Source organism: Arachis hypogaea, chromosome 19 (genome assembly GCF_003086295.3).
Source record: "Arachis hypogaea cultivar Tifrunner chromosome 19, arahy.Tifrunner.gnm2.J5K5, whole genome shotgun sequence".
NCBI lineage: Eukaryota > Viridiplantae > Streptophyta > Magnoliopsida > Fabales > Fabaceae > Arachis > Arachis hypogaea.
Window position 1 is genome coordinate 3,874,349 of NC_092054.1, and position 15,836 is coordinate 3,890,184.

The 15,836-nt window shown below is 33.3% G+C and overlaps 2 protein-coding genes across 2 annotated transcripts; both read left to right on the plus strand.

The window, feature by feature from the left end:
• The first annotated feature begins 414 nt into the window (after positions 1-414).
• Positions 415-1,983, plus strand: LOC112776834 (UPF0481 protein At3g47200). The gene has a single exon (XM_025821096.3). The coding sequence runs from the start codon at positions 507-509 to the stop codon at positions 1,872-1,874; it is 1,368 nt and encodes a 455-aa protein (XP_025676881.1). The 5' UTR covers positions 415-506; the 3' UTR covers positions 1,875-1,983.
• A 6,996-nt stretch (positions 1,984-8,979) lies between these two features.
• On the plus strand, positions 8,980-14,665 carry LOC112779806 (putative disease resistance protein RGA1). Its single transcript, XM_025824155.3, has one exon. It carries the CDS (start codon positions 11,470-11,472, stop codon positions 14,512-14,514), a length of 3,045 nt encoding a protein of 1,014 aa, XP_025679940.1. The 5' UTR covers positions 8,980-11,469; the 3' UTR covers positions 14,515-14,665.
• The last annotated feature ends 1,171 nt before the right edge of the window (positions 14,666-15,836 follow it).

Sequence of the window (15,836 nt, forward strand, 5' to 3'; positions counted from 1 at the left end):
CCCGGATTAAAAAAAAAAATTTGCCACCTGAAATCGGTGGATCCGATTACTACACTCTCCATTTATAAAATAGGACTCCTACAAATCGGTGGGTCCGATTTGATGCAAACTGAATTTCTCTCACACAAATCAGTCCCACAGATTTGTGTTTTTTCCTCTCTCCTTGAAATTGGACCTACCAATTTCTTCTCCCCAAATTTCTAAAAGCAACACCGTCATAACAGTGTAATTTCCCCCTAATGATCAACTCCCCCCTAATGATCATAACGCAGCATAACTCACACTACTAAATCATATAAAAAAAAAAAATCAGCCAAAGAACGTATTGTATCCTTATCTTTTTATTTATTTTTTCTTAATTGATAGAAATAAAAGGGACAAAAGAAATGCTATACTTATCGTGAGTTAGCGATAGTGCATGATTAGGTCTATTGTATAAATGTAAGGGATGTTACCCCGTTATTACACCCAGCAAATTAAATCCCGATCATTATTGGACAATAATAATGGCAGACTCTGCAACAAGGCTTTCCAAACTGGTGAATCAAAGATTTGAAGATAATAATCAAATTTCTTCAACTCCCAAGATACAAAGAGTTCCTGTATTTTTGCATGAAAATCCCAACTTCTATAGGTATTGCACACCCAAGATGATATCATTCGGTCCCATTCATCACCGGAATGAAAATCTGAAGCAGCAAGAACACTTGAAAAGTCAATGGACATGGCTTTACATTGAAGAATACACTAAACAAGTTAGCCTGTATAATGGTAATAAGCAAGAGGCAGCAAACTATTTGTATGGAGTTGTAGGAGATAACATTGGGGAACTGAAGGAGCTGTTTGCTGAGGATGTAGTTGAAGGGTACAGTGATGAGGAACTGATTTGGATGCTGTTTGAGGATGGATGCTCTTTGCTCTATTACATGGAACACGTTGACGATCAGTGCCCAGAAGAACTCAGGTTAAAGCTTGATCAGCTGATGTATACATGGAGAGATATTTTGTTGCTGGAAAACCAACTTCCGGTGAAACTGCTGCAACTGCTGAGTGCAAAGAAAGGTGCTGACTTGGAGTATTTAATGCTCAATTTTCTTGGAATGGGCGATGGTACGCGGAGTGGAACGGAAATGGTCATACTCGGGCCTACAAGAAATCATATACTTGATTTTGTTCGCTCATTCGTGGTTGATACAGAGACCGAAGAGAATATCCCAAGCCAGCAAAATGGTGGTAATCAGATGCCTCCTCCTCCCTCCCAAGTTTGGCAAACTTACAAGAACATACGTGATCTCAAAAATTCAGGGATCCAGGTTAAGAAGGTAAAAAACGAGAATGAAGGAACATGGAAGTGGCATAAAATCTCTTTCACCTCAAGATGGTTTAGTGGAGAATTGACCCTTCCTTGCTACGTCTACAACGATGTCACGATTTATCTTTTTCGAAACTTCATTGCGTATGAGATGTGTCCAGACTTTCGCAATACCTTCGAATGCTGTTCGTTCTTTTCTTTCATGGATTCCTTGATAGACGATGCCGAGGATGTAAAGGAGCTTAGATCAGCTGGTGTTATCCAAAATTTGCTTAGGAGCGACCAAGAACTGGCAGAATTCCTTAATGATATTACCCATGATTTGCCCACTAAAATGTTCAATCAGTTCCTCCCTGTCGATGCCGCCGTCTTCAGCAAGAAATATATTCAAGTCAAGTTTCAGATTGAAAAGCATTACTCAAATACATGGAAGACTTGGTTGGCTGAAGCACGCAGTACTTATTTCAATTCTCCCTGGTCTCTGCTTGCTGTTTTGGCTGCGTTTACAGCATTAGTTCTCACCTTTATTCAAACATGGTATGCCATGCACCCTAACAATTAGTTCTAGTATTATTTGAACCTTTAAATAATAAATGTCTGTGCGTGTGGCCTATCAGCATCATGCTTTTTCTATCTAAATTTCTTAAAAGAAGAATGGTGTTTCCTATTTTGTCTATGTGTTGTAATGCATTTGATGATTATTTTAATTTGACTACTTTTATATGGCCAGTGTTGTTATGTAATGTTCTTTTACTATTTTAAAATGTTTCTTAATTTTGACCCCAAAAAATAAATAAATAAATAAATAAATATAACTTTAATTCTAACAATATTTCTTAAATATTATATATTGAAATTACATAACTACCGTAATGATAATCAATATCTCATATTCTCATTTCTATTTCATGCCTTCTCATAATTCGTGAAAGAATAAATGTGTTCTCATAGTCTTATATATTCTAGTTATAACTAAAGGGAATAGAAGACTTGGATGTCCAATAATTTTTTCAATAACTTTATAGCACTATATATATATGGCACGCATTAAATATAATTCCAACTATCAACTTCCAATAAAATTGTTGGAGCTGCTGAGCAAAACACAAGGGGCTGACTTGGATTTTATCAGAGTCATAGATAGGTCTAAATAGAATCATATACTTGATTTTGAGCGCTCGTTCTACCTTTTACTCAGAGACATACATAATATCCCAAACCAAAATGGTAGTACTTGATTTTGAGCGCTCGAAACATTACTCTTTTTATCATATGGCAGATGAGGCAAATGCAGCAAGGCTTGCTCAACTGGTGAATCAAACATTTGATGAAGATAATGAAACAAACACTCCCAAGATACAAAGAGTTGCTCTTTTTTTGCGTCAAAATCGCAACTTTTATAAGTATTGCATACCCAAGATGATATCATTTGGTCCTATTCATAACTGCAACAAAAAGCTGAGGCAACAAGGGCAACACTTGAAAAGTCAATGGACATCCCTCTACATTGAAGAATACAGTAAAGAAGCTTATAATGGTAACAAGCAAGAAGCAGCATATTATTTGTATGGAGTTGTGAAAAGCAACATTGGGGAACTGAAGAAGCAGTACCATGAGGATGTACTTAAGGGCTTTACTGAAGAGGAACTGATTTGGATGCTGTTTGAGGATGGATGCTCTTTGCTTTATTACATGGACAACGTTGACTCGACACGTCCAGAAGCACTGAAGCTGAAGCTTGACTAGTTGATGTACACTTGGAGAGACATTGAATTGCTGGAAAATCAACTTCCAATGAAACTGCTGCAGCAGCTGCTGAGCAAAACACAAGGCGCTGGACAAAAGTCGGAGACGATTTTGATTTTCATCACAGACCTTAGGGACAATTTCAATACTTATCCCCATAAATAATATTACCATATTTTCAATTTCTCAAATTCACGGACATCCATATGAAATAATAAAATAAAGAAAAACTACACATAATCCTATCTTTTTTCATTTTAAAGAACATACACATAATACATAAGTTTAAACTTATTTACAGGCAACTAGTTAACCAAGATAACATTTCTTAATTGCTAAGAATCAAAAGTGATGACAATAAATTAATTATAGTGAATGCTAATGAATATTGTGAAATCTTTTATGTTGAATTCAACTTGTATAAATTGATAGTATAAGAAGCTTGTAAAATTTTGGTGATGAATCATGAACTTGTAATTCAAATTGAATTTTGTTTTTGACTTTTTTTAATTTTTATTACTTACATACTACTTAATTTAATTTTTTAACACTGCTTCTCTTAAATTAAATTTGTAAAATTTATCATTTTAAACATCTTTTTTAACTTGTAAAATAAGTAAATAAATTTGTCTGACTTTGTAAATATATCTGCAACTTGTTCTTGGACAATACTCGATCACAATTTTTTTTTTATTTACCAACTCTCTAATTTTATGAACCCGTCGAATATCAATATGCTTCATTTTTCATGAAAATATTGATTTTTTGTAAAGTGTAATAGTTGACTTGTTATCGCAAAATATTGTTGTTGGAGTACTTTATTTCTCGTTTAATTCCTCAAAAATTCTTCTTAGTCAAACTACTTGCGTTGCACAACTTGCTACCTATATATTCTGCTTTTGCTGTAGAGAGAGCAACTACTGGTTGTTTCTTTGAAGACCGTGAAATTGTACCAGAACCAAGATGAAATACAAACTCTGAAGTACTTTTTCTTGTTTATATATCTCCAACTCAATCACTATCAGTGTAACCGACAAGATTCACTTCAATAGTATTTTCATAATAAATACCATCATTTAAAGTACCTTTGATATATCGAAAAATTCTTTTTGCCGCTTGCAAATGGTTAATAAAAGGCTCTTCTATAAATCTGCTAAGCAAACGAACTCCAAACACAATATTTATTGATATACTATTTAAGAGCACTTTTTAAAAATAGTAAAATGAGAGTTTTTATTTAAAAGGTAAGATTTTAAAATTAAATATTAAATACATATTATGCTTTTAACCTTTTCATGTCTTTTAAACATCTCTTTTAAAAATGTCAGTTTCATATCTCATGCATTTTTATGTCTATGATTTATCATTCATTGCAAACTTATTTTATTAAACTAAATTTTTGTGATTTATTTTTCTTACCGTACAGAAAGTTTATACGTGTGCATCAAGATATAGAATAAAGAAACAAAATATCAATTAAATTCTTAAATTACTTTATCCGTGAAATGAGTTGATAACTTTAGTAAACATTTTTTTTCACTTGTGTATTTTGGTTTTAAGGTTCCTTCTTCTTTCATATCCCCATGCATGTTTTGATGATGTCTTTTGGAAATTAATTTAGAAAATGAATAATTTTTCGAAGACCAATTTAACAATTTATTTTACAAATTTTGTACCACTCAAAAATATTATAATCTTTAGATAGTTTATAAATATACATAAGATTCGAATGATATACTATATTTGTTTTTCTAACATAGTTTAAAGTTCTTAAAATACACATTTTAATCAATCAGTTGTTCTATATATTTATCTATACAATAATTTTGATCCTAAAATTAGTTACGTATAAATTAACTTTATCTAATTTTTGCACTTCTTACACGAGCTATAGAATAAAATGGAACTAAAACTCAATTCTAATTCAGCATAGAAAGTTCAATTCATATTGATTTTTAGTTAATAAACCGTATTAAACAAAAGCTGATGAGGATTACTCATTTCAAGTTGCAATTCTAATATTCAATAAAAGAAGCGTTCCTATGGCTATAGAAGGGATCTCCAAAAGAAAAAAGGCATCAATAGTGTGGAAATTATTGATTTGAGACAAATTAAAGTATCTCTTTGGATAAAGTATATGAACAAGAATATATGGTAGAAATTAAAAGATGATCCACTAACTTTTGTTGGAGTTTTCTTTCAAAACACTGACTGCACTGCACTTGCAATTCAAATCATTTCTTTTCTACAGCCATCTTCACTGGTCAAAGCAAAACCAATCTCTAATCTTGATCTTTCTTTCTTCGAGTTCCAAGTTTCATGCCACTTGAGGTATTTAGGACTTTGTGCATGTTTGGGCGTCATTATTTTGTTAAAAAAAGATATTTTTTCAATGAAAAAATATCTTTTTTTATTTTTTAACGTGTTTGGCAAATTTCTAGTAGTAAAAGTAAAAGTACTAGTAAAATAAAAAAAAAAAAATCTTTTTTGAGAAGCTGTAATTTACATCTTTTTTTAAAAGATCTTTTTTTCTTAAAAAAAGATGTTTTTTATGTAATAAATGAACAAAAAAGTACTTTTATATTGTTATACCCAAACATAATTGATAAATAAAAAGATCTTTTTACATGAGATATCCAAACATAAAATTACTTTTACTTCTCTATAAGATCTTTTAAAAAAAGATAACTCGAAAAAAGATCTTTTATTAAAAGCTCACCCAAACAAGTTCTTTGTGATCTAAATATAAAGACCATTTCTGATTTTATCCTGATATAGCACATGTTCCTCATGTATATTTGTGTCCTTAGTTTATACACTACTTACTGATTTCTTTTTTTTTTTTTTTTTGTGTGTGTATTTGCATAATCATGGTATTTTGGCCATGCAGAAAAAGAAAATAAATGATCAAATCATAGAAATTGAAATTGGCCCTTCTAGTAGTTCTTTTCGTGAAACTTTCATTTACCATTATTTCTGTTGATAGTGTTAAATTTGTGTCCTTGATTGATCTTATGCTAATTATTTATTTTTCTATGGAAGACTTCAAAAATAATGATTTTTTAATTTCAAATTTTCAATTATTATTACTCACTAATTGTCCATATTATTCTTCATGCTTCATATATAGTTCACTTCATACTATAATTAACTCAGTAACAAGTCAAGTAATCATTTTTAGCATGTACAAATGGAATTACAACTGTAGCTTTGGAAATTCGAGGATTATCATCAATTATGAAATCTAAATCACATCAATGCAATATATAAATGTTCTCTTCAATTCCATAATTTCTTTTTTTTATTCTGTCCAAGTGTCCATTAAAGCCACAACTGAGTTGTTCCTTTTTCTTTATGCAAATTGGCATTATAATTTATTAATAATACAAGAGAATCACTTCTTTTAAATCTGGAATTTCAACATTCTGATTAATTTTTTTTATCCTACAAAAAAAAAAAAGTTCAAGTCATCGGTAGCTCAATAACAGCAGAGATGCGAAGACTATCATTTAAATAAGATAATACTTCATATTCAAATAAAATATACAATAAATTTATTTTACACACATATTTAATATATAAAAAATTAGACATATTACATGCTAATACATCACAAAAAATATTTATTTTTTAATTTTTGGTCGAATGATTAAGGATCAATTGTCCCCTCACTTAACAAATAATAATTGGAAGTGAATTTTAGAAAAACAAAGTACATGAGTAATAGTTTAAATACCTAATATTCCTTTTTCTTTAATTGAATATAATTTAGTGCTTATTTCTTTGAGAAGTAACTTCAATTGTGTATAGGGGTGGAAGTGGCCGGGATACTCAGCAAGGACTGGTGGCTCGGCTTGGCTTGACCTATTTTATTAAACAGGTTAGACTTGGGCTTTTTGTAAAATTTATTAGTTAAAAATGTTAGGCATAAGCTTAAAAAAAAAGTCTATGAAATTTGTTGGATCAGTTCATCCAAATATTTTTTTTTATAAAAATGAGTTATTCTTAATTTAGACTTTCAATCAAACCAAAGTAAAAAAAGTTGAGATTTTATGTGAAATTAAAAAAGTAAATTAAGTACGTAAAACGTAAAATCTTAATAAGACTTAAATTGTAAAATCTTTAGACTTAGTACAAATTTCGTAAAATCGATTAATTTATTTAAAATCGTAAAATCAAAAAATTTTAAGAGTTAATTTGAGATTTTAACTATTATACTTTCAACTATGTATCCATTTATATTAAACACAAAACAAAAGTAAAAAGAATCAATAGTTAATACTAATTAATATTGTAATTTTTTTGTTCAAATAAAATGTTTATAGATTGTAAATATGATTATGACTAAAGATTGATATATAAAAGATTTTCTATTTTATAAATTATGAACTATAAATTTTGGAATTTTTTTTTGTTATTAATTTAGATGTTATAAATTTATTATTTTTTGAGTTCTAATTTGCGAAACATATTTTTTAAATGGGTTCGTGGGTTTGTTGGACTTTAAACAGGCATGAGTTAAACTTAAAAAAAATGCTTATAAAGAATAATATGTCTAGATTTTGCCCATCTATTTATAATATGGGTCAAGCTCGTCAAAGTCAAAACTCGGTTCGACTCGACTCATTTTTATCCATAATTATATATAGAGATTTAGCAAAACAATTCCAAAAATAATAATCTCACTCTTTCCCACTTTATAATCACGCTCATTTTATAATATAAAACAACTAGGAAACCAAAAGTATATCAGCCAAAAATCAGCTAAAATGTGTTTGGGTTCCATGAAAAATCGGGTTTTAATTTATGTTCCGTGATCTCAGGAGCGGTTTTTAAACATATTATTCAAAAAGTGATTTTAATTAAACGGTTTTGTTTACTTTTTGGCTGGTGATATTTTGGTTCCATATACTTTTCCATAATATAATTCAAATATTGATGTGTTTCATCTCAATAATTTTGAAAAATGTGAGTGTTTGTGTTGGCTTTATTGCATGCCATGCATCCACCCTACTATCTCAGTAAAATAAATTTTTTTTCAAGAACTATGAAAAGCTGTTTTTCTGGCCTACTGGATTGACTATATAAAAAGTATAAGTTATATGATATAGAGAAGAATATGATATTCATTTTTAAAGATGTAAGTTTCTCAAAAAATATATTTCCATTTCACTCCATCAACATTTTAAAGTTTTCTCCCGTTCAAGAATTTTCTGACACTATCCTATCATACACCAATACCGAATCAGTTCCAATAGAAACCACCAAAATAACAAGCTTTTATACTATATTAAATATTATTTGGAGAAAAAAAATGAATGACTTGCTTCTCATTGAATCTGAAATTGGTTTATATAGACAGCTGGATGCATAAGTAGTAATTTAACTAATTTTGAAGAATCTAACAAACTAACAAGCTTGAATATCTAGCTGATTTATTAATTGTACACCTGACATGATTTAATGAATAAATATTATCCTAATATTAACTTTTGACTCTAATAGTTTACAATAATACTAAAGAGATAATAATTAAATTTATCTTATTTAACAAAACATTTATAATTTTATGTATATAACATCTATAATTATATATTTATTATATTTAAAGTCAAATAAATATTCTAATAATAATTAATAAATAAATAAAAAGATAATTTTAAATTGTTTGAGTTAATTAATTTTCTCTCCATAATATTATTCTATGCTTGTGGGATTAAATTTTATTACTATTTGTCCCACAATAGACAAGAAAAGAAAAACTTTCTAAGAAGTTTCAACGGAATCTTTTACCGGAGGAATTCACCAAGTAACTAATGTAATTTTGAACCTAATAGTTTGATTATAGTTGTTAGAAATAAGAGACCAAATTAAAGAAAGTGTTTTGTGTATTATTCAATTTGATTAAAAGTACAATGTACAAGGGGTATATATAGGTGCCAGAATAATTAAAGTAATAAAAGCATAGAATCCTACAATTAATATACAATTATGATATATAAATATAAACGATACTAACTGATCTAAAATGATTCTAATGATTCTCTAATGATTCTCTAACATCCCCCCTCAAACTCAAGTGGAAACTAAGGATACCATCTTGAGTTTGGATAACAAAGTCCGGAAACGAGTCGGGTGATGAGCTTTCGTGAAGATATCAGCAGTCTGATCCAGTGTTCCAACAGCAATGAGACGGACAGCATCAATAAGGATACGTTGCCGAACAAAGTGACAATCAATCTCAATATGTTTGGTGCGTTCATGAAAGACATCATTATGTGCAATCTGAATAGCACTGCGGTTGTCACAAAAAACATCAGTAGGGGACGACTGAGGAGCACTCAAATCTTCGAGAAGCCAACGAATCGAGATAACCTCAGCAGTGGTGTCAGCGAGGGCACGGTACTCAACTTCTGTGCTTGATCGAGCAGTAAACGTTTGCTTCTTAGCACGCCAAGAAATGAGAGCGTCGCCAAGAAACAAACAGTAACCAGTAGTAGAACGACGATCAGTGTGATCACCAGCCCAATCAGCATCAGAGTATGCCTGAAGAGACAAAGAGGAATGGGCAGAAAAATAAAGGCCATAAAATAAAGTGCCTTTGATGTAGCAAAGAATGCGAAGAACTGCCGCATAGTGAGTAGTACGAGGAGCTGACAAGAACTGGCTAAGTACATGAACTGGATAGGCGATGTCTGGTCGGGTGACTGTTAAGTAGACGAGTCCTCCAACTAGCTGTCAATAGAGAGTAGGATTATCCAAAACAGTGCCATCCATAGGAGTAAATCGAACATTAGGCTCAAGAGGAGTAGACTCAGTGCGACTATCTGTAATTTCGGCTCGAGCAAGGAGATCTGAAGCATATTTAGCTTGAGAGAGATAGATACCATCATCAGTGGATATGACTTCTAGACCAAGAAAACAGCTGAGAGAACCAAGATCTTTCATCTCAAAAGTACGCTGAAGGGACGCCTTGAGATCAGAGATACCATCAGTATCATCTCTAGTAATGATCATGTCATCAACATACAGAAGTAGAAGAACAACTCCTCGTTCACTTTTACGAATAAAGAGAGTATTCTCATGAGGACTGCAAGTGAAACCAAGACTGCATATGGTAGTGCTGAACTTGTCAAACCATTCACGAGGAGCTTGCTTAAGCCCATAAAGTGCCTTGCGAAGGAGACAAACTTTGCCAGAAGGACAAGGATAACCTGGAGGGGGTTTCATATAGACCTTCTGTTTCAAATCTCCATTAAGAAAAGCATTCTTCACATCCATCTGACTGAGAGACCATTTTTTGACCGCAGCAATGGCAAGAAGAGCTCGAACAGATGTGAGACGAGCAACAGGAGCAAAAGTCTCTTCATAGTCAATACCATACTCTTGCGTACAACCCTGAGCAACCAATCGTGCCTTATAACGGTCAATAGAACCATCAGAGCGAGTCTTGATCTTGTATACCCATCTGCTTCCCACAACTTCCTGATTAGAAGGAGAATCAACCAAGTCCCAAGTGTGTGCTTTTTCAAGTGCCTGTATTTCTTCCTGCATTACTTGTTGCCAATTTGGATTTGTGGAGGCTTCTTTGAAAGACTTAGGTTCATGTTGATGAAGAATAGTAGAAAAACAATGATAATCAATAAGATGAGGAGGTGGATTTCTCACCCTGGAACAGCGAGTGGAAGGAGGAGGCATGACTGTAGGAGCATCGTCCGGTCCAGAATCATCGGGAGATGGAGAAGGCAGAAGAACAGGAGGCTGTGGAGGGTGAATCGAGACAGAACCTGTAGAATCATCACTAGGAAAAAGATCAACATTGGGATTAGAGAAAAAAGGTGATTGAGTAGGAGGAATAGACTCAAAGGAGGAGAAACGAAAAAACATATGATGATTCTAGTGAAAGATATCTCTGTTTAATCCATGGTATCGATTCAAGTTTTGACTATAAAGTAATGAATATTGTAGCGTGAGTCTTATTTCTTATAGAATCTCTAATGCTTGATTGCCTCCAAATACTTGTAGTTCAAAAAAGAAAAAAGAGGAATGTAACTTTGCGTATATTTATTGTGTTGATGGAGTGAAGGATATGACGAAAAGATGCTTATTATTTCATGGAGCTTCTCAAGGATCTGATTCTTAGTTTGAGCGAAACTGTTCTACAATAATCCAGCTTCTTTTCCATTTTTGAGGCAGATTCCATTACATGCATCACCTATCTCAGCACTGTCTCTGATTTTTGTCTTCCTTCCTTTCTTTTTTTCTTCATTTGCTGCATTACAAGATCATTCTTATTAACAATCCATTTGTTCCCTACAGCAATCTGCACTCATCAAATTAAAGCAAAACCAATCTCTCATCTTTGTCTTCTTTTCCCTTTTTTCCCCCCTTCATTTGTTGCATTTCTGAAAATGGCTGAGGCCTTGCTTGAAGTTGTGCTGGAGAAATTGACCCCTTTGATCCTGAATGAATTTGCAGCCTTCTTTGGAATCAGGGGAAAGGCTGAAGAGATGTCACGCACTTTAGAACTCATCAAAGCTGTTCTTGATGATGCCGAACAGAAACAATGGTCTAATCGTCCTCTGAAGGTGTGGCTGCAGCAGCTTAAAGATGCAATGTATGTGCTGGATGATATCCTTGATCAGTTGCCTACTCAATCCTCTCAACTTGGGTGCTTAACTTCTTTGAACCCAAAGAAGGTGATGCATCGTCGTGAACTTGGACAGAAGTTGAATGAGATAACAGGGAGGTTGGATCGAATTGCTCAAGATAGGACCAACTTTGATCTTAGACAAGGTGTGAGGGAGATCCCAAGTGAATCGCGCCAAACTAGCTCAACTATCGCCGTTCCTCAAGTGTACGGACGAGTTGAAGATAAAAGGAGAGTTGTGGAGTTTCTTCTTAGCCCATCACGAAGCTCCGAGTTCCTTTCCGTCTATCCCATTGTTGGCTTTGGTGGTCTCGGGAAAACAACACTTGTTCAGCTGGTCTACAACGATCCAGACGTAGGTAACAAATTTTATTTGAAGATTTGGGTGTGTGTTTCTGAGAATTTCACGATGGACAGTATTTTGCGTTCCATTGTAGAAGCTATCACAAATGAGAAGTATGAGCTCAAGGCTTTAGATGTAATGGAGAAAAAAGTGAAAGAATTGCTACAAAGTAAAAAGTATTTACTGGTTTTAGATGATGTCTGGAAAAGAAGCCAAGAAATGGAATTGGGATTAACCCAAGACAAATGGGATAAGTTAAGATCGGTATTGTCATGTGGATCTAAAGGCTCCTCCATTTTAGTATCCACTCGTGATAAGGATGTTGCAACAATTATGGGAACATGCCAAGCTCATTATTTGGACCGTCTATCCGATGATGATTGTTGGTCGTTGTTTAAACTGCGCGCATTTGGACCTGACAGAGAAGAGCGTGCAGAGCTTGTGACAATAGGGAAGGAGATCGTCAAGAAATGCGGAGGATCACCTCTTGCAGCACTGGCATTAGGAGGTGCGATGCATTCTAGAAGCACCAAAAATGAATGGCTTGAAGTTCAGAGAAGTGATCTTTGGAGTTTACCAGATGGGAATGATATTATGCGTGTCTTGAGATTAAGCTATTCTTGTTTAACGCCAACTCTAAAGCAGTGTTTTGCTTTCTGTGCCGTATTTCCCAAAGATACAGAAATCAAGAAGCAAGAATTGATTTATCTTTGGATGGCTAATGGATTTATTTCATCCCGGCGAAACTTGGAGGTGGAGGAGGTTGGCAACATGGTTTGGAATGAATTATGCCAAAAGTCATTCTTCCAAGATGTCAGGGTTGATGACTTTTCTGGCAAGATTTATTTCAAGATGCATGATTTAGTCCACGATCTTGCTCAATCAATTTCAGGGCAAGAATGTATATGCTTGGAGGAACAAAACCTTAATGATTCTTCAAGAAACCCCCATCATATTGTTTTTCACGGCATTGATAAAGAACAATTCAATAAGAGAGCCTTTGAAAAAGCTGAATCCTTGCGGACATTGTATCAACTGAATTCGGATGAATTTCCCTTCAGCTCTAGATTGATTCCAACAAATAATTCGCTTCGAGTTTTGTGCATATATAGTAGAAAGATACCATCATTTGGGAGTTTAAGTTGCTTGAGGTATTTGGAACTTTGTAATTTGGATATAAAGAGCTTGCCTGCTAGTATTTGCAATTTGCGTAGATTGGAAATCTTGAAACTAAAAAAATTGTGGAGGCTTCGCCGTCTACCAAAACACTTGACGAGGATGCAAAATCTCAGACATCTTGTCATTGAACTTTGTGGTTCTCTATCTGAAATGTGTCCAGACATTCAGAAACTGTGTGAATTGAGAACACTAAGTGCATACATTGTGAAATCAGAGAAAGGGCATAGTTTGGCAGAATTACATCATTTGAATCTGAGAGGAGAGCTTAACATCAAAGGCCTAGAAAATGTTGGGAGTAGATCTGAAGCTGAAGATGCCAATTTGAAGGATAAACAAGACCTTCGAGAATTAAGCTTGTCATGGTCAAGAAGTGGTGGTAAGACGAAGTCGATTGTTGGAGCAGAAGAAGTACTTGAAGCGCTTCAACCTCACTCCACACTCAAGCTGTTGACCATACAAGGCTATAAGGGAATGCATTGGCCAACTTGGATGGAAAACAATTCTGCCACCCACAATTTAGTTTCTCTTCGACTTGTGAATTGTGGAAAGTGCGGGCATCTTCCTCCAGTGGGAAAACTTCCATTTCTGAAGAAGCTTGTGGTAAGTAGCATGAATGATGTGCAGTACATTGAGGAAGATGAAAGTTATGATGGTGTTGAAACAATGCCATTCCCATCTTTGGAGGAATTGCGAGTGGAGAGATTGCCAAAGGTGGAGAGGTTGTTGAAACGGGAAATAACACATATGTTCCCCTCTCTTTCTACCATAGAAATCACCGATTGCCCTAAACTGCAATTGCCGTGCCTTCCAAGTGTTAAGGACCTCACTGTTTGGAGATGTAGCAATGAGCAACTGAAGTCAATCTCTAATCTCAACGCTCTTAACCAACTTCATCTTTTTCATAGTGATGAAGTGTCGCGCTTCCCAGAAGGAATGATGAACAACATGACCTCCCTTGCAACTCTGGAGATACAATATTTCAGAGAATTGAAGGAACTGCCATCTGACATCACAAAACTCACTGCTTTGTCTGATCTTGGCATTTTTGAATGCGGTAAGCTGGAGTGTTTACCAGAACAGGGTTGGGAAGGCTTATCTTCACTTCGAAAACTGTTAATTCTTTACTGTAAGAGTTTGGGATCCTTGCCTGATGGTGTCCGGCACTTAACTTCACTTGAATATTTGAGTATTGTTGGCTGCCCAATGTTGAAAGAGCGGTGTAAGAAAGGAACAGGGGAGGATTGGCACAAGATAGCACATGTTCCCCATGTATATTTAATTTAATGTATTCTTAGTTTATACACAGCTTATTCATTATTTTCTTTTTATTTTGTTGTGTATTTGCATAATCATGGTTTTAATATCTTGTATTGTATTTTATCTTCATTTGTATTGTTCTTTCATATTACACAGCTTATTCTTGATGCTTCTTATATACTTCAATTCCTACTATAATTAAGTCAGTAACAAGTCAACTCATTCTTAGCATGTATAAATGGAATTACAAGTCATTCACAGCAGTGCAATATATAAATGTTCTCTTCAATTTTATAATTTCTTTTTTTTATTCTATCCATTGAAGCCACAACTAACATTATGATTTATTAATAATACAAGAGAATCACTTCTTCTAAATCTGGAATTTCAATAAGCTAGGGATATTTTGATTCATTTTTCTTGTCGTACCAAACAAAGAAATTCAAGTCATCGGTAGCTCTATAATAATAGCAGACATGCGAGGACTACTATTTAGTATTTAATTTGAATAGGATACTTCATATTCAAATAAAATATATAATAAATTTATTTCACGTACTATTTTATATATAAAAAACTTAGACATACTCCATGCTAACGCATCATTAAGAATATTTACTTTCTAATTTTTGGTCGAAATATTAAGGATCAATTGTGCACTCAGTTAACAAATAAATTTTAAAGAATATGAGAATAGCCATGCTCTCTAAAACTCAAACTTTATTCTTTCAATTTTAATTTCTTATTATCATTCTTCAATTTAGTGTGTGCTTGTGAAGAGATCAGAGTTAGGAAACTCTATGTAATGAATACACTCACTTGCGTGCAATAATCATTCATTATTCTTCAATATAATAGACTTTCATTAAAAACAAAATGGATGAGAATAACTTAAATATATAATATTTCTCCTTTTATTTAATTGAATATAAGTGCTTATTTATTTGAAAAATAACTTCTATTCTTGTGTATAGAATTTAACAAAATAATCCCCTGATAAATAATAACCTCACACTTCCACACTTTATAATCAGCTCGTCTTATAATACAATTCAAATATTGAATTTCTTCTAAATAATTAGGGTGTACATGAGCTGGGTCACATCGGGTTTAGTTTAACTCAGATCCGACTCGAAATATAGACCGGGCCTAGCTTTTAGACCCTAAGTCGATCCTAAATCTGATGAAACCTACGTACTTTCGGGCCGGGTGAAAACCGGATCTTTAGCATGTAAAAATCACCTAATCTCGCTCCAACCATTATTTCACAATTCACATAGTAAAATTCACTTAAAAAAATATAATAAGAACCAACCCTTCTCTAAAATTAAAGCATAACCATAATCAAT